The sequence below is a fragment of the Rhamphochromis longiceps genome, linkage group LG23 (assembly GCF_057381845.1).
Source record: "Rhamphochromis longiceps isolate RC_006_pf linkage group LG23, R_longiceps_female_GT1.1, whole genome shotgun sequence".
NCBI lineage: Eukaryota > Metazoa > Chordata > Actinopteri > Cichliformes > Cichlidae > Rhamphochromis > Rhamphochromis longiceps.
This window is the reverse complement of record NC_140578.1, coordinates 35,026,034-35,049,987: the sequence shown is the minus strand read 5'-3', so window position 1 is coordinate 35,049,987 and position 23,954 is coordinate 35,026,034. Positions and strand designations below refer to the sequence as shown.

Genomic DNA, 23,954 nt, shown 5'->3' with positions numbered 1-23,954 from the left:
CTGCTGGTTGTTGTCTGATGAAGTTCTATAAGACCAGAAGTGTTCATGCAAACACAGGGGTCAAGGATTGTACGTGCATTATTTATACTGTCTTCTCTTTCCCTTTAAGCTGACTATCTCCTGATTGGCTGCCCCTCTTGAACAGGTGGGTTGAGTTTCTGTGACCATAGTCGTGTAGCTGAGATAACACCACGTATATCAACTCTCAAAGAAAAGAGCAGAAAGAAAACATCTAAAAAGTGGCTGTTTATCTGAAGCCTGAACTTTTGGAACTTTGCACATTTTCTAACCACTTTGGTAATGTTTAATATGAGCATCCAGGACTGTAACTGGGGATACACCAGTCTAACTTTTTCCACTTCTAATACCACACTGATACCTTGGCCTCAGGTATCTGCTGCTACCAGGTCCAGTGTTAAATCAATAATGTGTATTTCTCACTCTGAGGAGTGAGACAGAAGATTATCGACCTATTCATTAGAAAAGTATTAAAAGACAAATGTATTTATGCTTTAAAAAAACATTTATTTGCATTAGCGTTATTTCAACCTTGTGTAGGATTATTTACAGCACAGTGCTGTAATTTATAGTCACAGTTTCTCCTTTAATTTCCTTTAAGTTACCATGAGTGACGCAAAAGCTTCCAAACAAGTGTTAAACCAAACATAATGACAGAGAAAGAGAAACAGACCGAACTGCTGTCGCTGAAGCTCTTCAGTCGTGCCAACTCACTTGTACGCATATTAAGACAAACTGGTGTTGCTGTAGCGAAACACTTTGAACTACTGTTGCTTTGCTGTTAGCTGACTGCTGGAAGTTAGCAGATTGCTGCCGATGCGTGGGGTAGTAAACACAAAACATGATAGACCTGAAGAGCATAGCTAAGCCCTGTCACGGATGTCTGATCTAGCTTTTGGTGTCAGGCTATCTGATCCAAGTATTGGATCGCTCTATCCCTAACTGACAATAAGTGAAAGCGTAACAGGTCCCAGCTAATTGTTTTCTTTCCGAACGAAGAACCTGCTGATGTCTGACGAAACCTTGGAAGCTGCAGCACTCTTCCTGCTCTGGCTTCGTTCTTTGGCTTGCTGAGCTGTTCTCTGTGGAGAAAAATGGAACATGATGTAAGAGGTTACATCTGCAGTCAGCACAGAAAAATCAGATCGATATATCGAGCATCTCTAGATTAAAGTGTCTGAGAGGGGGCATAAACAGTGCGAGGATCCCCTTATCAGTCGCAGTGCTTTGCTTCAGTTTACATACGTCAACATGTGAAGCGTTTCCTTCCAAGCTGACAGAAAAAAGCATTCTGGTGTGAAAGCAAAGCACATTTCAGCTCACGGTGAAAGCTGTGTCTTATTTTGAAAAGTTTCTTCTCAAATCAGATCTGCTTTTAAGAAGTGGCTGACTGAAAATATGAAATATTGAAGGAGTGCAAGCATTTTCCAACGCATGCTATACATCAAAATGTCACACAGCCACATCATGTGATGTTATTATAGGCAGTATATAGCTTTGTGAGGGATAATATGACTTTTGATCAATGTGTTTGACCATGTATCACATTACTGCCAGCACATGTGATCCTCAACATGAGTGATGGCGCTTTCTCTTTATACAGGGATAAAGGAGAGCTCCATCTGCTGTGCACCTTAAAATGTTAGACAAATTGCTTTTGCCCCCTAAGCCCTTTGGCTTTAAAAGCTGGTGCTGCGGTTGTTATGGGTGCTGTGATGCGGAGTGTGCACATACGGCTTTGTGGCAGACAGTGCAGAGTGTCTGCAGGTTGTCCAGAGAGCACTGGCCTCCTCCGCTGTAGACCGGACGGATGTGGTCAACCTGCCAGAAATCCCCTTCAACAGGAGCTCGGATCATCTCGTTCAGCTGGAAGCACACCGGAATACAACAGTGAGCGTCTCAGTACACCGGCTACCCTCGGATGTTCCCTCACACTGCTCTAAATTGCCTAAAACAACGTTTGATAGCGCTCCCCTCCCAAACCATCCATCTATGCTAAAGTTAATTCTTTGCACTGATGTGATGTCTTTAGTAAAGCTCAGCCTTTCGCTGGGTACTACAGTGACCTAAATTGTTACTTTACAGCACACACAGGCACAGACAAATCATTCATATTAAACAAATCTCTGCACTGCGGGGACATTTCTGCAATGCGCCTCACAATAAAAGAAGATAAAAAACAGTCTCAAGCCAAAAAAACGCATCCCAGCAGAGAACATAACTGGCAAAATCCAGGAAATAATGAAGGCAAACTGCAGGAAAGGGCCTCTGATGGAAGTTTATTATGCTGAGATTAATGTAAGCCTGTGTGATTGTGAGGATAAGACCAGCTGATGAAAACATCATTTGTGCCGAATTGATGACAGCAAACTTTGACCTCATGCTATCCATCACCGTTTGCTGCCTCAGGTACAGCTGTATAAATCACCAAAATGTTTGTGGCCTACATTACGGGCAGCTGGAGGGAAACTTAATCAGGGAGAGCTCGCAAGCCTGCCTGACAGAAATTAGGTTAAAAATACCGCTGGGAATATCGTGCTACAGTTAAGGTGCACACTCCTAAATGCCTCAACTTTTTGTGACTTTTAAAAAAAAATTCTGCTAATTACATTTTAAAGCACATTTTTCACTAGATTTAAAGGAGGAGAGTTTTCCTCATACAAGGAAAACTTACATAATGAGTAAGTTTGTAAGTAAGATTAAAAAAAATGCATTTGCAATATCCTGAGTAGTATTTCAGGTGAGCTTCTGTTTTAATTGCTCTTTTTTTTTTTTATATGTTTAACTTGTTAAGGTGATAGTCGACACAGTCACAGTTTTATCAGTTAAACTGATGTCTTTGGAGGCAAAGGAGAAGGAGTAGAAACACAGACACAATATAAATACACAGTTCAATTCCTTTGACTACTACAGAAAATACAGCAAGACACCAGTGTTTTGCTAATAAGGGAATACTGTTTCCATGAAAGGGTGTACATGATCTGCAACAATGCTTAGGTAGGCGGTACATGTAAAAGCGATCCACATGGATGCAGGACCCAAGGTTTCCCAGCAGAACATTGCCCAAAGGACCACACTGCCTCCACTGGCTTAGCTTCTTAGCTCCCAGGCAAGTAACGTACGTTCACCTGACCATCCACGTGATGTAAAAGATTATTCTTTTTTAAAATAATCTATACCAGTCAACAGTAGCAGAAGTTGTTGTTGAACGTCTGAGATGTAACAGAAATAAGTCAAAGCTAATGAGTAACTAGCTGAACCATTTGAAGACCTGTAGTGCTTCTTTGTAAAAATGTACTGAGGCCCACTGGACACAGTGTGGATTCACTAGCAGATAATACTGTTGTGAATCTGAAATTTATTTTATGAAGAAAATATAAAAAGGAAAAAAAAGTGGAGAAAACAGAAAGCAAGAATGGGAAGATGACAGAGAATAGAGACAAAAAGAAAAAAGAGAGCAAGCAAGTGGAGGAGCTTAAGACAATAGAGAGAGAGAATCCTGGTGGGAAGAGTTCAGGGCCAGAAATCTATTTTCCTACTTTGAGAACTACTCTGCCGACATTAAGGCAGGGAGCTGGAATTGATCCCAACAGATTTAAAGAACAGGCCTGCTCACAGGGCCAGAGTTCAGATCTCTCTCTTACACACTCTCACACAAGCTCTCACACATTCGAGTCAATTGAGCCTGCTTTTGTGCCAAAAGCATGCACTTTGGTGCACCTTACCTCACTACTGCACACTTACACACATACTGAAGCTCCTCTCACAAGCACCTAAAGGCTTTAACACATCCTGAAAATCCACACGCGCATCAAAATACCATTACAGCCACACCTGTTACACACATGCACGCCAAAAAGAGAGCCCAAGCTACAAACATAGACACATATAACCATTCTCACTCTCTCACTCTCACTCACACACACACACACACACACACACACACACACACACACACACACACACACACACACACACACACACACACACACACACGTGTACCAAACCCCCCCAGTATGAACCAAAGAGTGAGCCTATAATCTCAAGGCTTCTCCACCACTGGTGTCTTATCATGTGGCTGAGTTTGTTTCCTCTAAAGCTCGGTGCATCGATCGGCGCTGATGCTTCTGCCGGCGGCACTGGAAAGAGGGGAGGAGGAGTGAGTGTGTGTTTGTGTGTGTGTGTGTGGGGGGGGGGGTGGCTTTGCAGGATAACAGCCAACCAAATCAAATAGGCTTACTGGTCGAGGCCTGGCACTGGGAAAAAAAAAATCAATGGGCCCAGCAATCCATTTACTGGGAGCTGGCCCCTTGGAGTGCAGATCAACCTGCGTGTGTGTGTGTGAGTAGATGCATATGTGCGTAGGTGGGTGGGATGGGGAGTACAGGGTGCTTTTATTTTTGCACTTACATAAACACACAAAGAACTTCTTTGTCAGTTCTTTGGCTCACATAGAGAGACTGATGTCAGTTAATGTGTGCATTTTGATGACTGTTATCTAACAAAGTTGGTACAAATTTTCAATATTGAGGAGAAAACATCCTTATATGAAAAAAAATCTTAACACCTGAAACATCCAACCACATCAAAATAAAATTCCCTCAGGTAATGTGGGTGCTAATCACCAAATGTTAGCATGCTATCATACAACTTTAAAACAACAAGCAAAACCTGTATGTATAAATGTTTTTTTAGTTCACCCACGCATTGCTTCCTGTTTAAAGGGAAAAACAGATAATTTTCAGACACTCAGTCTGTTTTTTTAATAATGAGAAGTATAATGAGATTCCATGTAGTTTTAGTTTGTATTAAATATTTGCATGTATAAAAATGATCATGATCATCATGATGTAAAATCTAAAAACATCAATTAAAACATAGCAGAATCAATCCCATTCTGCTTTCCTCTCAGATAAAAGTAAGGCTTTCTTGCCATTTTCGCACTTCCTGTATATTACTGGCTTTTATTGGTCTCATTTGGCTATTGTCTCTGGAAGCAGGATTAACTCTGCTTGACTCAGAGACATCTTTATGGGATAAGCATTTTGAAGGCACGTCTGCGCTCAAGCTCAACTTTTTGTCCTGTTAACAATAACTTGAGCATGTCAAGCTGAGAAACCAGCAGCATTAACCCGTAACTCTGACAGGAAACTGATGGCAGAGACTGTGTTAGACAATCTGCCGCTGGGTCAGCTTTCACTGCTCTGAGATCCCTTACTGTCTATGCTTTGTGGAAATGGAGCTAGCATTTGCAAGAAAACCATCAATCTGCGAATTACTGTTGTAGCAAATAAGTTTTATTGTGCAGTGTTTTTAATAAAGGTTTTTAATAATTGCTTTACCACATTAGCAAAGAAAGCCTTAAGGAAGAGGAGTGCCAGCTGCGACCATATCCGGTTTAATAAAACAGGCAAGTTTGCTTATTAAGTTTACATACTAAGTTTAACCAGCTGTTTTGCTAATATATCACCTTCCTGTTCATACACATATTTAAACGACTTTTTAAAATCAAGCTGTAGGGCTGTGTTTCTGAACTCTAATAGCTTTTCATTTAGAGACATATCGTCCTCACAGAACAGCCACAGTAAACTTTAATATTTTATGTTCAATTTACAAGTAACACTGTTTCATGTAAAGTAATATTTAGAAGACATATACAGACTATGACCCCGATTCTGAAAATGTTGGAACACTGTATAAAACACAAATTAAAAAACAGAATGCAATGATATGCAAATCTCATAAACCCATATTTTATTCAGAAAAGAACACACCAAACTATGTGTAAACTGAGAAAATGTACCCTATAAAAAAGTCATTTCCAAGTCCACAGGAACAGAATGGTTAAAAAAAGTTGGCTATGCCTACCACTGTGTAGCATCACTTTATTTAGACAAAAGCCTGCACATATCTGGCAACTGAGGAGACCAGATGCTGGACTTCTGGGAGAAGATTGTTGTCCCATTATTGTCGGATATTGGATTCTGGCTCCTCAGTATTCTTGAGCCTTCTTTTCTGTATTTTTCATTTTATTATACACCAAATGTTTCAGTTAGTGAAAAGTTTGAACTGCAGGCAGGCAAATCGGTTTACCATGCTGTTGTAATAGCATGCAGCTTAACATTGTCTAGCTAAAATACACAAGACCTTCCCTGGAAAAGACGTAGTCTGGGTGGGAGTATAGTTTGTTGTCTACAAACTGTATATATGTTTAAGCATCAGTGTGTCTTTCCATATGTGGAAGATGCCAATTCCATAGGCACTAATGTACCCCATACCATCAGAGATGCAGGCTTTTGATATGAGCCCTTATAACAAGCTCGATTGGTCTCTCTCCTGTTCAATCCTGGCGATGTGGTGCCATGTTTCTCATGTTTTTCCCAGTTTTCAAATTTTATTCCATTTTAAATAAGAGAAGACAGCACCATTTCTGCATCATGTTAACATTTAGCTTCTTCTTTGCACGATAGTATTTTAACTGGCACGAGGAACTGTATCCACAGAGAATGAATTCTTGAAGTGGTCTTGCAGTGATTTCCATACCTGTTTGTAATGCAGCCTCCTGAGTGCGCGGAAATCCCGGACATCCAATGCTGATTTTTGATCTAGTTTCTTGCATACAGAGATTTCTCCAAACTTATTCTTATTCTGGTAAACTGGTATTCAAAGTCTTTGCAAATTTACATTGAGGATTCTTAATCTGAAATTGTTCCACAATCTGCAAACAGTTTGCAGAGCTCTACCTCTCCTACATGCTCCTTTTAGTACCCTTTCGTCTTACTGACCTGTTGCTCATCAACCTAATTAGTTGACATCAAATTAAACACAGCCAATATTTTTGGAAGATTAAATTGTCAAACTTGAAACATTTGGTATAATTTCTATATTCTAGTGTGAATAAAATCTGGGTTTTTGAGATTTGCAAATCATTGCATTCTGTTTGTATTTACATTTTCTATAGCATCCAAACTTTTTTTGGAATTGGGATTGAGACAGCTTTTCAGCCAGGAAGAAGTGCAGAAAGGTGAAGCCACCCAGGAAAAGTAAATCAAGCTGCAGCGGGCTGTCAGCTTGTGTAAACGAATAAAACACAATCGCCTTTCTGTAAAAGTTGCTGTGCGCCACTGTGGCCACTCCTTTGGTTGTATAAAGGTCTACAGGAAAGAAATATGACATAAAAAAGACAGAAACAGTGGTGTGGAGTTGAATTTCACATTGACACAACTTGCCTCGTTGCACTGACTGACCACCATAGTTAATGGCTGTTTGGCACTTGAAAAAAAAAGTTTCTTCAGCTCATTGGTGGAGTTTTCCTGAAACATGGATGAGAGACAAATACGAAACAGTGCCTCCTCTGCTCTATGTCCCACCTGTTTGAGTGGCAGCTGGGTGAGCCAAGTGTTCTCCAGGATCTCCTTTCGCTGGGAGGGTGGAGCATCACGAACCTTAATGAACAGGTCATGGGCGTGGAGGCCGCAGTGCTGACAGATGCCGCGCTCTGCCTCCAACACCTGAGACCGCATGTAAGTCTGGCTGGAGCGCAACTGGAACTCCTCCTGACACCTGTGGGTCAAAGCACATAGAAACATCTGCACTACAGAAAGAAACTTGTGATTAAATTCTTTCTATTTTAAAAATCATTCACATAGAAAGTTTTTCTCATGTTGGTTAAAAAACAGAAGCTGGCTTTTGAAAACCATTTAATCGAATTAAGACTGCCAGGAAAAGGTGCAGCATCTCCAGAAAAACTAAACCGAAATAGGTTTGCTTTAGATTTTCCATAAAAAACTTTTATTTTACATTGGTAATGGTATCAAGTTTGGTAAAGACCAAATTTGACTGATTCCCCCCCAAAAAATTTACAGGAAAAGATTTGGAAAAAGACCATTATAGATGCAAGAGTTGAAGTCTAATCTATTTTAGTCTTGAGCAAACAGTATTCTTTCTACAAAGAAAGTAAACAACAGGGTGAAGTCAACAGTGTACTGCTGTGTTTCTGAGTTTGTTTTGCACACAAACTCTTAAAGCTCTGAATATAATTGAATTTTTTGGTGCCAGATGGGTGGGCTTCTGCGCAGAGGACAATGAGTACAGGGAAGTTTGGGGGGAAAAAACCTCTCAAACTGTGTGAAAGTTGATTTAATATGTTTTTGTTTGGCTGACATCTAATCAAAGACACTGCTGTTGCAGTAGACCTCGCACATCAGGTGCACTGAGATCTATATTATCTACAAATCTGCTCCAGAACTTTTTGAGCAATTCTCAAGTTATTACAAGTTGGAAATGTCCAGTTTAGCCCGTAGCTTTTCCTCTAACTGTATGTAGTTAGTGTTGCAATACCTGTGGCTGCAGAATCGAGTGTCCCACGCTCCACCTGTGGTAGAGCAGGGCTGCTGGCAGGAGAGACACAGAGGGACACCCTGACTGTCCACAGCCTGCAGGTAGCTGGACTCTGTTGATGACTGTGCATCTGATGTCCTACAGGACTGATTGTCCTGCCTGCTGTGAGAGAGACAGAGAAAGGGGAAACATAGTCGGGAGTGAAGAAGTGGTAGATGGTAACTTCAGACCAAAAAGACATCATTCTCAAATTCTCAACAGACGGTTGTATGTTTGTAAGTCAGATGTGGTACTGAAGGACTTCAATGTCCAAACACCAGATTTGCTAACATGTTGCTCCAGCACAAACTGAGCTTTGGTGTAAAAGGAGTGCAATGACACGACTGTGAGTAAAAAGTGAGAACTCAAAGGTTTATGTGACTGTTGCATATGAACGTCACGGAGTTCTTTTTTCAAAGCGCAAACTATAGGGAGAATAATATTTAAATCATGTGCACAAACTGATTTGCAACTTGCACTTTGCTGATAATTGAGCTAATATTTAACGCAGATAAAAAGCATGTCTCAATTTCTGAACTTGATATGGCTGCAGAGGATACGTAGACGTAAAGACGTAAAACCGTATAGATGACCCAGCCAGCTGAATTCTAAATTTGCTCAGTGAACTCAAAGATGACCTGGATCCTCCAACCTAAGGGAGTCACGCAATACCAGCAGCAACAAAACTTCTTACACTCATTTACATTAATAATGAACTGAAAAACTTCCCTTAATAAAGGAAAAAAAACTTTCTTTAATGCAGTTTTATTACACTAGAATTTCAGGACCATGGACAGCGCACGAGGTTTTCGCCTGATCTCGTGAGATCTAACACATGACTGTTTTTAGCTGCACATACTTTGACTCTCCATGAGTTACATATCGCAGATATGTTATCTATATGGAAGTTGTCTTAATACAAGAACGCTACAGAACACAAGGCTAAAATACTGCTGTGCAGTTTACAGTCCTAGATCAGAGCCTGTCTGAATGACTCGAGCCTGTTTCCATTCAAACGACTGTCTGCCAGATTATCACCATAGGCCTACATTTAACATACACGCGTATCCCCTGTATTTATATGGTTTTCTGATTTGTTGTGTGCCTGTCCTGTTAGTAAATTACCTGCAGCTGGATATCATCTCTTAGTTTGCGAGTTTGCAAAACTAACCACACCTACCAGCACTATGCCCTGTATTTTTAAAGAGCGGAGCATTTTATCTATATCACAACAGTCATCTCAAGGAGCTTTATATTTCATGGTGAGCTCAGCAGAGAGAGAGCCCCTATGATTTCAAACGATGATGATGATGAGAAAGCACTTGGCGACAGCGGGGAAGACGAGTTTTCATCTTAATTTTTCAGGTGACCTCAGGCGAAAGTAGAAAACACGGCGAAGAGGAGCACAATAAAACGTCAAAGTCAAACAGGTAAGTTGAGGCCAGGCATCCCAAATCTCAACAAAAACAATACAAATGAATTTGTTATAAAAATAGTTCCCATTGATGAAGGTTTTATTCTTTTCAACAACGACGTTAAAAAGATTCACAACAGCTTCTTTCATTAAACACCGTGTTTAATGTGTAGCCACTGACCTTGAATCTGAACATGCAGTAGTGTGCAAAAGTCTTAAGACACCTCCTCTCACTTGTTTATAGTTTGCGTCATATTTTAAAGCGCCCTTGAGCAATAGTTCCCCACATTTGTTTCTTTGGATGCTTCATCACTGATTATCGGTCCTTGTGCGTGAACATTTTCACAGGAATACTTTTTTGCCCACTTTTTGTAAGTATAAAAAAAACACCTAATGGCATGAACCACTGCTAACTTAGCAAAGAAGCGATTTTAAATTGTAGCTTTAGGCACTTTTTCACTAGCAGCCTGTCACAAAAACACATCATTTGTTCTCATTTCTTTAGATGATTCTACTAAAAATACTAAAGATAACACAGTCTGACGTGCATAAAATTGTATTTTTTGCACCACCAAGCAGACTCCCAAAGAGCTATTAGCTGAAAACTTGGCATATCTCGGCTTGGTGTGTCCTTAAAAAAATATGGATCCAAGACAAGGAGGGGACATGAGAAGAAATGTCACACCTTTCTCTAGTAGGCAAGCAGTATCGAAAAGCCATTTGTGTGTAAAAATCAGAAAAAAATCTAACTAATCGACTAAGACCTGAGAGATGCATGTGGCCCTTCAGTTCTACTGCTCACTGAAGCCTTATCAGAAGTGATTTCAGTGGTACAGTGGCTGTCAAGAAGACATTATTAACGAAGGGAAACAGGGAGAAAAATCTGTAGCAACAAGTCTGATGTTGTGATTAATCCAAATTTGAATTTTTTGGTTTACCTGCTCTCCAAAAAAGACTTCAGGAATGTCCTTCAAGAAGCCAAGAGAACTATTCCTGATGGCTAATTAAAGAAATGACAAGAAAGCTGCCAATGAGAGTTCAGGCTGTGTTGAAGCATAAAGGTGGTCATACCATGTATTCACTTTCAAGCTCATTAGAACTGTACAAACTGTTTTTGCCTTATATTCAGGATTTTCGTGTATTTTTGCACATTTTTATAACTCGCTGCACCCATGTATAAAGAAATGAGGGATCAGTCAAGACATTACCCTGTAAACCTGATCTAAATTAAACAAAGCTCACTTTCTTCTACAAACTGCAAATACATTTCAGTGTAAATATCCATGCAACAGAAATAAATCAGTTTTTTTCCTGTATATTTAGTATATTACAATGCTCTATCTGCAAAACATTTCTAGTATGTGTATCTGCGTGCATGTCCGTCTGGCAGAAGACAGCAAATCTGGGCATTTGCCATGTAGTCCCAGCAGGGTGCTAGAGCCACGTTGGAGGGGACAGATGGACTAAATTCTCTTTCCTCATGGTTTACAATTCAGAGAGACAGCAAGAGGAACAAAGAGCCAGAGTGACAGAGCACTACAGAAGGAAATTTAATCATTGAAATAGAGAAGAGAACCTTCTAAAAAGGGAACCTTGCTGTTTCAAAGTTGAGAATATACCAAAAACTGGAAGTATCATGGGACAAATGGTGTGCCAGCAAAGTCTAGTCGATGAAAGAGAGACACAAATAGACTTTTTACTTGTGTGTCCAAACTGAGAATAGTGAAAACATCCAGAAAAGCCAGAAATATGTCTTTTAGAAACTGTAAAACATCAATGCATTTGCCAAAAAATGCATGTGAATCAAAAATGTAGGTTTATAGATGTAGAATGTTTACCACCTTGGCTCATCTCTGGTGCTCTATACCGAAAGAAACCAAAGGCACCAACGAGATCTGACACTGGTACGTCCAGCTGTTAATCGAGATTCTTATTTTCCACATTTTAGCATGTTGCTTTCATGTGGATAGCAATATAAAGACTGTTTCCCTTCAAAATGGACACTAGTGACGTATGCTGCATGGCAGGATTTCCTTTTTAGCCCACGCCCAGGCATAGGTGGCACACTTTAAGATTAACTGATACCTTCAATACCAGACATGCGCTTGTTTTAAACGGATGTATGTTATCAGAAATGTCTGTTTCTTTAGTTCACAGTCAGTTGTGCTTATCAGAGCAGAGTGCCATTGTATCTGTGTTTATAAACTGGACAACATTTACTTGGAAAACATTGCCAATATTTTAGAGAATGATTGCAGTCAGTCAGAGTCAGACTGCTACTGTTTGGAGACAGGTTGCCTCCCATCAGATGACTTGTGCAGATGCCTTACAATCTAAGAGCTTGCTGTCCTTTTTTTTACTCTAGTATAACTTATAGCCACAGTTCAAATGTCAAGTGATATCAGCCAGCAGGAAGTATTAGCAGGAACTGAACTGAATTTGTTGTTTTGAAGGAGCAGTTCAATATTATGTACAAGTTTTACTTGAATGCTTAAATAGATAACAGTGATGGATGTCAATCTTCCTACTTTATGAAAACATGGATTCTCCTCATCCCTCCAACCACACGCCACAGTTAGTTGGACGGATGGATGCCATTTCTATTCTAGCTACTAGCATATTAGCACATTTTTTAAGTCAGCTTTTATAAATGGCCATTTAATGTTGTTACCATGCTGCCTTTTACCGTGTTTATTCACACAGCAGTGCTTGCTTCTGTCAGACACTTTATACTTCCAGACACTGCTGTATACCTCATGCAGTAAAACGCTATCTATTGTCTAAAAGCACATATCCTGAACAGAGCCTTTAAGGCACTTTATAGATTATCACAGACATTTTGTATGTAACACCAGTAACTGTGTATATGTGTGAGAGCTCGTCTGTGTGTTTGCTGCAGGTTTCCATAGAGATATTGCCTCCTGGGGTGAGCTGGCCGATGCATCTCACCCAGTAGATCGTATTATGGTCTATATTTACTGTACTAACACACTCAGTGGGCCTTTGTGTCTCTCCCACAAGGCACATACAGATCTCCATGGAGACAGCTGAGGGAAAGAAAATGAAAATACTCTGAATCCTGAAGAGGAAACCATGTGGTGAGACAAACCACCTTCATGTGCAGACCTTGAAGTTTCATCTTTAAATACTACAGACAAGAACGGATCTATGAATGATCAAAATACCGTTTGTGTAGTAGACAGGAGAAACACAGTGATCAGCTAGAAATACATTTGAATTTTAGTTTCATATATTAGCAGCAAACTACTTACAGACCTGAGGACAACTTGACCTTTATGTGCGCGTTTTTTCCCTTAACAAACCTCTGTGTAGCAGGTGGTGTTAGCGAAGAGGCAGACCTCCTCTTTGTGAAGAAGTTCTCCTTTGTGACCAGTCGGACGCTGCCTCCCTCCTCCTGGGCTTTGCTCAGAGACGCCTCGGCCACGTCGTCACGACCGAGGTACCTGTGAAACGGGATAAAATGTTGCTGTGAGGTAATGGTGAATTTGTGGATGTTACATAACCAAAGCACCGGGGAGCAGTTGCAAGCAGATGAATTCATAAACTCTCTCTGGACAGCAATACAAGCAGGTATGATAGGACGCTTGAGGTTGCTCAAGCACACAAGTAATCTTAGTCATCTTTTTTTGGACTGCGGTAATCCTGAGACTCTACCACATCAATGTAACACACACATCACACCCACATAACTAGCAAAATTCTACAAATGGCCTCAGTGCAGAGCCAGATGCACTTTGATTTTTGTTTTTCTTTCTTGGCACCAAACTGTGCTTAAATGCTCAGATCCTTCCTTCCTTCCACTGCTGATTTCCTATTCTGAATGTGTGCTTATATTCTGTTTGTCTTCTTCTCCTGCTGAATCCTATTACTATTGCAGCAGCAGCAGCAATCTAATTTCCCCACAGGAATCGTCAATCATCTAATCTAATCCATCTGCCCCGCTACTGCTTTTTATGGCCGTTGTAATACAGATGCTATGTGTGCAAGTTGAAAATTGCACTAAACTCTACATTCCAATCTATGCAGGATTAAAATGACCCTGGGATGTCAGAGTTGACACAAATACATGTGGAGAGTTGGGGAAAGAAAATCAGTGATATGTTCCTCTTGGTAGGAAAAGATTCCAGAGGCCTTGAGAGAAAAGTGACCAATCGGCAAATGCCGACTGGTCACTTTTCAGGTTTTAACAGAGGGATGGTACAACGCTGTAATGGTCTCCGCAGAGAGCAATTACCCTACCTTTTTACTCCAAGGGGAAGTCAGAGGTCAGCCTTAGCCAATAAGCAGATCGCAGCCATGCTGCTGTCAGTACTTGATGGAACTAGTACTTTACTTTACCAACCATCCACACACACAAGGAACAAACTGCTATTTTGCTTTACCAATAACATCCTGTACATACCGGGTAAATGCCTCTAGTGCCCACTCAAATACAGTCAACGTCCAACTAGAAATATTAAGCATATACATTTTTAGAATGAGTTAATTTGGTCTCATTTGCTAAACTCTGTGTAGTTGTGGCTATTTTGGAAATTATCCATCATGTAATATGTGTTGGAGACCCATGGAAGAATTTAATGTCATCAGTGTTGCAGGTGATTGGCAGTAAGCTCCTACGTCGTTCATCCACCCTCTTCTTTTTATCTAAAGTCAGGCAGGATAAGATAAACAGAGTATTCCAAGTGTTCCTAGTCTTATTTTACGTTTCTTATAGGGAATACTGAGGCACTGGGTTTGCCCCACAGTTCGTCGTGCTGTGAAAACCTTCAAAGGGAGGTATCTTGAAGGCATTTTAATCAGACGCCCAAACCACCTTAGCCGACTACTTTGAACATAGAGGAGCAACGGCTCTGAGCTCCTCACCCTGTACCTACGGCTGAGATCAGCCACCCTACAGAGGAAGCTCATTTTGCCTGTTTGTATACATGATCGTGTTCTTTTCGCCACTACCCAGAGCTCATGACTATAAGTCAGGGTTAGCTTCAGCATTGTGACTCAACTGTTTGGTTTTTGTTGATTTGGTGATTCCTATTTGCACATCTTCTCACCAGCAGTTATCCCTCTGCTTTTTTCTTCTCTTACCAGATAACCAACAAAGAGCTTGAACTTTATAGACTCTGCAGAAAGGATAAAGTGCAGGCTGTGCTTTCAACTATTTTGTAAAAGTCAATGAAGACAGCCCTTTAAGAAAATACAGTAGTTAAGTTAAAAAAAACAAGTCCAAAGCATCCTTTACCCCTAACACAGAAAAGCTTTCTGCTATATCAAGCAGAGAAAATAGGTTAGACTTAGTAAATGGCTCCAAGTACAGATAATGAGCTCGAGGGTTCAAAGAAGTGCGCAGAGCAAGAATTCACGTTTTTTTTAAAAAAGGGGAAAAAAGAGATGAGGTTTCAAAAAAACAGACAGAAAGACAGCAGGCAGCTAATGGATGGTGTAGCCATTTCACAGACAATCAACTCGAGTGATGAAGCTGTTTCACTAATCGTCGAGCAGATCAATAATTAATGTTTCATCTTCAAGCGTTTGTTCTGACAGTTGTGTCAATTGTTGAACTCAGTTTGATGTAACTTCACTGCTGGCATAAGAAGTAGCCTTGTACACCGATGAAACACAATCAATAACTGGAACGTCTCCTGGAACTATAAGATATGGAAAAAATACATTTATCACTGTTTAACTAATAACAAAACATTTACTACAAGGTAAAAACAACAACAACAACAACAAAAATGGGTAAAACACACGTCTCAACTTCTTGAATTGTTAAAAACTTCTGCCGATGCCTGTTTTCATCCAATATATTTGGATATATTTAGCTCTGTGTAGGACTTATTCTAGTTCTTTCATAAGAAAAAAAATCATTTGAATTGGTTATTGAATTCTACTTGATGGATTTCTATCCTGATTGCACGTTTTTTTCTGATTACTAATGAGACACCAGCCTCCCAGAAACACCGTGCCGGGAGGTGTTGCCACTGTTAAATTCAACTTTTAGTGTCTCTACTCGGCCCTGCAGGCTATGAAACGACATTTTTATGCAATTCCACCACCTCCATATGGACAGAATACTTTCTTAGGGAGGGAGATGGAAAGAAGGCAGAAGGGGGGAAAAAATATAAAGGAAAGATGGATGACAGGAGGCAGAAAGTGGAGGAGGGAGAGACATCAAAGAGGAGAAGTTTCTCTGGAAGCTGAGAGGAGATGAGGAAGAAGGTAAGTCTCCATCAAACACAAGAGCTTCCTTTGCTTCAAACAGTCCCAGCACAGAGGCTGGATGAAACGAGATACCTTACACTAAACTGGAGTCCAACTGCGCTTCTGGGAGAGAGTGGAGGTGTGTGTGTGTGTGTGTGTGTGTGTGTGTGTGTTTGCATGTTTTTATGCAGTTAGGTGCCTGGAGAGTAATTCTGTACACTAAGGTGACTGCTGCTACTTGCTGAATGAATCACATTTTCTGTTATGATCCAAACCTCTTCTACCAGTATCAGGGGGCAGCTGGGTTCACTGATGTTGTTTTCAAAATGTTTGTCAGACTGGCTCACATCTGTGAAAACCTAGGATGATTTGGACTGAATGTTCAATGGGGTCTATTAAAAAGTAGTTTAGTCGGCGTATTACTAAATATGTTTAAAGGTGCCGTGCGGAGGTTTTGGTTTGTAGCGGCAGTAATAAATGTGAGTCCCCCTCGCTCTTTATATTGTGCGTAAACAACTGACAGCAGTACAAATCGGTTTATGCAAAGCAATGTGCCTGCAAAGGTTAGCAAACATGGATGGAAATCATCTAAAAAATAAAATGTAAAAAATATGTCTTTGCTAATGTTTTATGAGAACATAAATACACTCGACACATTTAGAAATTCAACAATTTGTATGAATTTCCAGAGGGTGCCGGGCATGATGAACATAAACATGAATGCATTGGTTTTTAGACTTCTGGTTGTATGGAAAGGTTTAAGGACCCTCAGCTCATTTGCTCTGCGACCTCTGTAAACACTTTCCTGATTACTTCACAGTTTTAATTGCTAGCTTTGGGACATATTTAAATATTTATTTTGTAAATTACAGTCCTTACTAAAAGTCATAAAGGATGATAAACTAAGAACCACCAACCAGCGCTGCCGCTCACTCGTCATATCCAGTCTTAAACATCAGTTTGATAACAAATGAAATACTCAGCTTTATGTTTATCAATGGGACGTCACTACCCAACGTGTGGCAGCACAGTGGCATTATTCATCTTTTATACATAGTCCTATAACTGTGAATAAACTCCATTATCCCCATGTATATTTTACTGCTTACCTGGAGGATCTAAAACTTTCCCTACACTACAACACTTTTAACCAGGCATGAACATCTGCATGTGGCTAATCAGCTTAGCAAACATAAACACATAATAGCACGTAAGTGCAAACATATACACTCAGGCTGATTCTCAACTCACCTCTTATTTTTATAGCAACAAAAAACTGTTCAATGTCAGTTAACCTGCACATTTTACTGCAAAAATTGGCTTACATACCTGTAGCTAGCAGCTTATAGTAATAAGGAGATTTTTCTGTTTCTCTGCCATTGTTGTTACATAATCTTCCTCCTGTGTTTGTTGTTATTTTTGTACTGCACATTTGGTGTCAGGTGGTGGTGTTTTGTGGACTTGGAGAAGGCATTCTCCCTCAAAGTCCCTCAAAGTGTTCTCTGGGTGGTGCTTCGGGAGTGTGGGGTGTCTGGCCAGTTGCTTCGAGCCATTCAATCAGGCCATAGCTGGCAATAAGACGGAATTGTTCCCAGTGGGTGTTGGACCAGTGCTGCCCTTTGTCACCGATTCTCTTCATAATTTCTATGGTCTGAATTTCTAGGTGTAGCCATGAAGTCTTCTACCTGGGCAGGCTCAGAATTACATCTCTGCTTTTTGCAGATGATCTGGCCTCTCACTTAGAGATAGGTGAGGAGTTCTGCCATTCGGGAGGGGCTCAGGGTAGAGATGCTGCTCCTCCACATCAAAAGGAGCCAGCTGAGGTAGTTTGGGCATCTGACGGTGTTCCGGGCATGTCCCACAGGGAGGAGGCCCTGATTGGGAGACCCAGGATAATATTATAGAGATTATATCTGGCCTGGGAATGCCTTGGTGTTCCCCCAAACAAGCCAGAGGAGGTGGCAGGGGGGAGAGAGGTCTGGGCTTCGCTGTTTAGGCTGTTGCCCCTGTGACTTGGCCCCAGATAAGTGAAAGAAAATTGATGGATGGACATTTGTGTCAGTTTCAGGATAGTTAGATCATCAGCTATGTAGCCTTTATCCTTTCTTGCCGCATACCACATGATGATAGCACATGCTTCTACAACCATAAAGCTAAAGGAAATGAATGGAAACTCATACTTTGCTCAAATCACATCTTTCTATACTAGACTCACTATGTTGAGTACATACTGCTGTAGTTAGCATGACACACTGAAATACTGTACATGTCATTATTGGTAAATGACTCATTTTCAGAGAACCCTATCCTGTCAAAATGTATGTATTAGACAAGTGCTTGGTGTACACAGCGTACTAAAGAAAATAAAACAACTGAGACTCACCGTTAGCTTAGATTAATAATGGGACTAGCCTGGCTCCGTCTAACAAAAAGATGACAACCAGCAGCTCTAACACCCATTAATCACAGTACTTTATCTTGTTTATTCAGTCTGTGCAAAAATCAACTATATAAACAACAACTCAAAGGGATTTTCTTTGTAGCCAGGACTAGTAACTTCCTATCTAACTGCTCAGCAGCTGGTGGCTCATAATAATAACATCATCCAACTTTCAGGAGGCAAGCAAATCAGTGAATTTCCCCAGACTATTCCTTTAATATTGCAGGTACAGGCAGTTAGAAAGCTACAGTAAATTTAAATGTGCAGCACATATTTGGTGGAGGTTGCATCAGGAATGACAAAACGCAGCGTGATTTGAACTTGATTATCTGGACACGGTTTTCTGCCGGTAGACATTTGATGCGCAGCTGCAGGGGCGCTGTTACAGTCAGGGAGTCAGCGGGTAGCTGACAGCGGACACGCGGAGGTGCAGACAGCCGCCTGGCTCGGCACAGAGGACAGACCCTGCTCAGCTGTGTGAAATCAAACTAACGAGCTGCTGCACCGGTGTGGCCCAGCTGAAGCCGCTTTGATTGATTGCTGTTCTCTGCCGGCCTCGGTCAGACAGAGCTGACAGTAACGGCCTTTTCGGTGGCAAAGATTCTCAGAGACACGTGAAGCTGCTAATTCCCATGTCAAATGTGTGTTTGAACATGAACGTGACATCAAGTATGCCATCTTTAACTCAACAAAAAAATCAGTGTGTTGGACAACTCCAAATGTTCACTGCAAAGACGAGTACTGTCAAAACAATGCTGCAAAAGAATGCAAATCTGAAAAGTCTACTTGGTATAAGCAGCACCACTCAGCCTGTGAAAATGTCTTCTGTGGCTCTGGATGAGATTTGCCAAAATTGAGGAAATAGTCCTACCTTTACTGAGTTTCAGCTTGAGACTTTAAATTTAAAACAGCAAGTCTGTATTACATACTGGGGGAGTTTGAGTTTATCACGGAGGAAGATTCTCGAGGAAAGTGCATCATCCAGTGTTTGCGTCAAATCTTTTTAAAAAAGCACTTTTGCAGTGAGTCATTGTTGGGAAAAGAAAAAAGGAAGAAAACAAATCAAAAGTTCAAATTCTAACAAGTCCATCAACTATATGCAAATGCTGTACTGAATTTGCTCGAGTACAGCTTTAATGTACGCTGCCAAGACAACACAACAAAAGTACTTTCCACATCTTAGCCAAATACAAATGCACTGAGTTTCCATCTTAGATGCTGAACATGATTTCAGTGTTGTATATACTATTATAAATATAGCGTTTCATACTAACGCACGAGCAGTTTTACTTTTCAAGTCTTCATCGAGCGATCAAAGCGAAGGCTGGAAAAGCGATTTCTTCAATTTAGTAACAATTACGCACTTTTTGCAGCTAGTTTTGAGAGAAATTCTGGACGTTCTTCCCACAAAACGGTTTTAGTTCGTCAACATTTCCGGGACGTCTTGATTGAACAGTCCTCTTCAGGTCACGTCTGAGCATCTCATTTGAGTCAAGGTCAATATTTTCATTTGGCCGTTTGATAAAAATGAATTTTCTTATTTTGTTGTTGAGTTATTTAAGTGTGCTCCTTCATCACCAAATTTGTATTCTCGCTTCATGTCGTGCTGCCCTGACATTCGCCTGTAAATCGAATCCAATTTAAAAATTCATTTGTCCTCTCAGTGATTGTAAGGCGTCCTGTAGTGTTGTAGAACATCCAAGTGGTCTTGTGCAAATTTAAAATGTGCAGTTTTTAGTGATCAGTGGTTTCCTTTATGTTGTCCGAGCATTAAGACCCATCTGGATGAAGATTTATCAAGTTGTAGAGACGGAGCTTGATTCAGGATTGCATGTTGTAGCTACAGTCCTGGTTTTCTTCCTGTAGAGCAAGGGATGTCAAACTTCAGTCCTCGAGAGCTACTGTCCTGCAGCTTTTAGATGCATCCCTACTCCAACACAGCTGAATCAAATGCTTGGATTACCTTTTCAGCTTACCATCAAGTTTGGCAAAGGCCTGATAACAAGCCATTCATTTGATTCAGGTGTGTCAGAACAAGGATGCATCTAAAAGCTGCAGGTCAGCAGCTCTTATGGACTGGAGTTGGAGACCCCTGTTGTAGAGAGTTGGTACATTCAGGTTTTTCAACCTTCTTCTGAGCTCCAGCCAATCGGTCTCAGGAATCGCAGACAATGTCAGCAACCAGACTTTGCAAGTTTTTATTTAAAAAGCTGGGCACCTCTGCAGGTCCAATCTCATCTGGTTAACCGGAACACTGGACTCCAAGTAGCTCTTTTAGTCATTATCATAGAGCTCCACTTAGTTTTTCCAACGTTCACTGTGAGTGATTCTGTTAAACATCTTTCAAGTCCCACTGAAATACTCCTACGCTGTAATTTTGAACTACCAAGTCTTTTGTGTTGCGCTGCTCAGCGTTTGACTGGGAGCTTGTATATAATAATACATTTCAGATGACAAAAACTGGTCTGCACAACACCGAATAAAACATTTAACTTTAACAGCCTCTACATTTGATGCTGGCTTTAACAATTATGTGTTTGTATGCACACAAAAATGAAAAAATAACATTATTATTTCTCTGCATTAAAGTGGTAATTACAGGCACCAATCAACTTTTTTTATTTCCAACGTTTTGGTATTTTAACAATGAAACCTCCTCAGTGCGCATAACTGGATTAAAATCTCCTTAAATCTTCTAAAATTGCTGCAAATCACCATGAATGGTTTATAACAAAAGTATCCAGTGTTGGAAACCCAGGAAAAGTGTATTAAGTTTGAAGTAGTTGAAAACGGAGCGTCTCAGAGCAGGGAAGGTGAGCCTTGATCGCCCCGCTGAGCCATAGCTGGAGCTTGATTGGTTCTGATTAGTGAATAAATCAAACAGGTATCAAATCAAGCCGGGCCAATTGCCTCCTACTCACACCTTGATTAGGTTCATGCACCCAAACGCTTTCCCCAGTTGAGAAACACTCTCCCTCACTTACAAAACACACACACACACACGTCTGCCCTGTAATTGGCAAACTCTCCCTGCCTTAGTCCACGCCAGCTGTAATTAGTGTGCCAGCAACAATGCTTGTTTGTCAAAAAACACACATGTACGCATACACAGAGCTCATCCCATTTTCTCTTATGTCTCAGCAGACACCCTTTGATACACCCCCGCACACACACACACACGGGCACGAAAACACACACAGACGCACACACGCATTATTCAGCCTTCCATGACGCCTGGGGCAGTTAGTATTTACAAATCCGCTTGTTTCTCTGTGAAATCTCTCACATTACTTCTTGGATTCTGTCATAATGTTGGGAACTACTAAATCTCACTATTTCCACCGATTCAAAGCAGCGTTACAGGATATCTTACTGACTGGATCATTGTGGGAGATGCATTTTTGCTTACAGTATACAGGTTTGCTGAACTGCTTATAGGGGAGGTGTGGCACAACCAATCATTAGTGCACACGTGCGGTTTATAGTGATGATTAGGAAGAATTCAAACCTGAAAACATCATTTAGGAGAAAAATGGGTCTTTGATGTCAAACAGTGGTGAAAAATGGCAAACTTCTTGTTTCCTGCTGGAAACTGCTGGCAGATGTAGCTAGTTTGCTAAATAAGCTGATATGTGAGAAGAAATTAATTAAATACAGCAATAAATGATCATAAGATCCATTTAGTTCATATTACAATCTGTATGTTTAATTCTACACTTAGGCTACGTTCACACTGCAGGCGAAAGCGCATCAAATCCGATTTTTTTGACCCTATGCGACCCATATCCGATCATGCTATGACAGTGTGAACGGCACAAATCCAATATTTTCAAATCCGATCTGGGTCACTTTCGTATGTGGTACTGAATGCGATACATATCCGATGTTTCAGAAAGCGACTGCTGTGTGAACGGTCAAGTCGCATTAAATCCGTCTTTTATGTCACTGCCACAAGACAGACGCCAATTATCAGCGCCGGAGAAGCGCTGGAGAAGACATCGCGAACGCTTCCTGACCATCCGGTGAAACAGCTGGGAAGACAACGTTGGAGAAACGTGAACATTTTATTTGTACTGCATAATCTGCAGATTCTGACAGAAATCGGCAACTATCCTTTGAAGCACCGCTCCTCTAAAACAGCAATGAGGATAATTATTAGGTTATCTACATTATTATGTAAATAACAAAATAACTTAAAGCAAAAATTGGGAAACGTGAAGTCCGAAGTCTTTATATTAAGGGCCATCAGTCAAACAATATTGTTTGCTCTGGGTCTAAACAGAGCGCGTTGACGTCTTCTTTTGCGCATGCGGGCCGCTTTGAGCGTTCACACTAGAGAGCGTTTGCTGTCGCATTTTATTTGTAGTGTGAACGAGCAGACAAAAAAAATCGGATTTGATCAAAAAATCGGAATTGAGCATTAAGACCTGCAGTGTGAACGTAGCCTTAATCTGTTAATACAGGAAACCCATCCACATGTGGGAAAGCTTATTGCACAGAATGAGGATGGTAAGTGAAGACATGTTTGGCTAATGCATTAGCAAAATATTGATTCTAAATATTGTTTTTAGATGAAAGTTTTCACTAAATGTGGTACAAACTTGAAACGTTTAGGTAAAAGATGTATTCAGATAGCTGGACCTTCATCATTAATGCGTGTGCATGGTCTACCGGAGGTCTGAATTTAGATATTGAATTGACCTTCCTGCAGTCCAGATCTTTCACTAGCTGAAAACATTTGACGATCCAGGACTGTAGAGCTGCTAGAACCATATATTAGATAAGAACGGGACAATTTTCCTCTCCCTAAACTCCAGCAGCTGTGCTCCTTAGGTCCAAGATATTATTACAGACTGCTATTCAAAGTAGTGGGGATGCTACACAGTAGTAAACATGACTCAAGACAACTTTTATAGAATGTGCTGTTGCCATCAAATTCAAAATGAGCTCATATTTCTCTTGAAATTGTACACCTTCTCACGTTAAATATTTAACATTTTCTGTTGTGAATAAAATTTGGGCTCATGGGATTTGCAAAGTAGGGCTGAACGATATATCGCATTTGCGATAATATCGCGACATGATCAAGTGCAATTTTCTAACCGCAAAGGCTGCGATTATACTCTGGACATGTCCAAATTCATGGGCTGCATCCTCCTGAGGCCGCATTTGTAGACCGATTACGTCACAGCGACGCGCCGAAGGCTGTCCAAATTACTACCATATCCCAGAATTCATAGCGCGGCCCAGCCAAACTCCAGTTTCCAACAATGGCGGCCGCTACTAAGTTTTAAAATTACTCATACTAATCTTTCTGGGTCACAAAATAAACTTTTAACATATTTTCAGGCGAGAAAGTAGTTGTGTAAACATCAAATATCTGCTCGGTTTATCAAGATATCCCATATTTGCAAAAGTGCTTCGACGTTTTCAGAGGCGTCTGCTACCCACCAGCTCGACAGCTAGCCGGGAGCTCGAGGGTTA

The 23,954-nt window shown here is 40.7% G+C and overlaps 1 protein-coding gene across 5 annotated transcripts in view; it reads right to left on the bottom strand.

Moving 5' to 3' along the window:
- Positions 1–517: 517 nt before the first annotated feature.
- zranb3 (zinc finger, RAN-binding domain containing 3) overlaps positions 518–23,954 on the bottom strand; it is a 140,737-nt gene continuing 117,300 nt past the window's right edge. For 4 of the 5 annotated variants that reach the window (XM_085398652.1, XM_085398653.1, XM_085398651.1 and 1 more), the window contains exons 18-22: positions 13,135–13,275; positions 8,359–8,520; positions 7,389–7,581; positions 1,753–1,884; positions 518–1,100 (exon numbers count right to left, since the gene is read on the bottom strand). In XM_085398652.1, coding sequence (XP_085254778.1) covers positions 993–1,100; positions 1,753–1,884; positions 7,389–7,581; positions 8,359–8,520; positions 13,135–13,275 — 736 coding nt within the window. In that variant the 3' untranslated portion in view covers positions 518–992. The remainder of the gene's footprint in view (positions 1,101–1,752; positions 1,885–7,388; positions 7,582–8,358; positions 8,521–13,134; positions 13,276–23,954) is intronic. The other variant, XM_085398655.1, reaches the window with a different exon arrangement.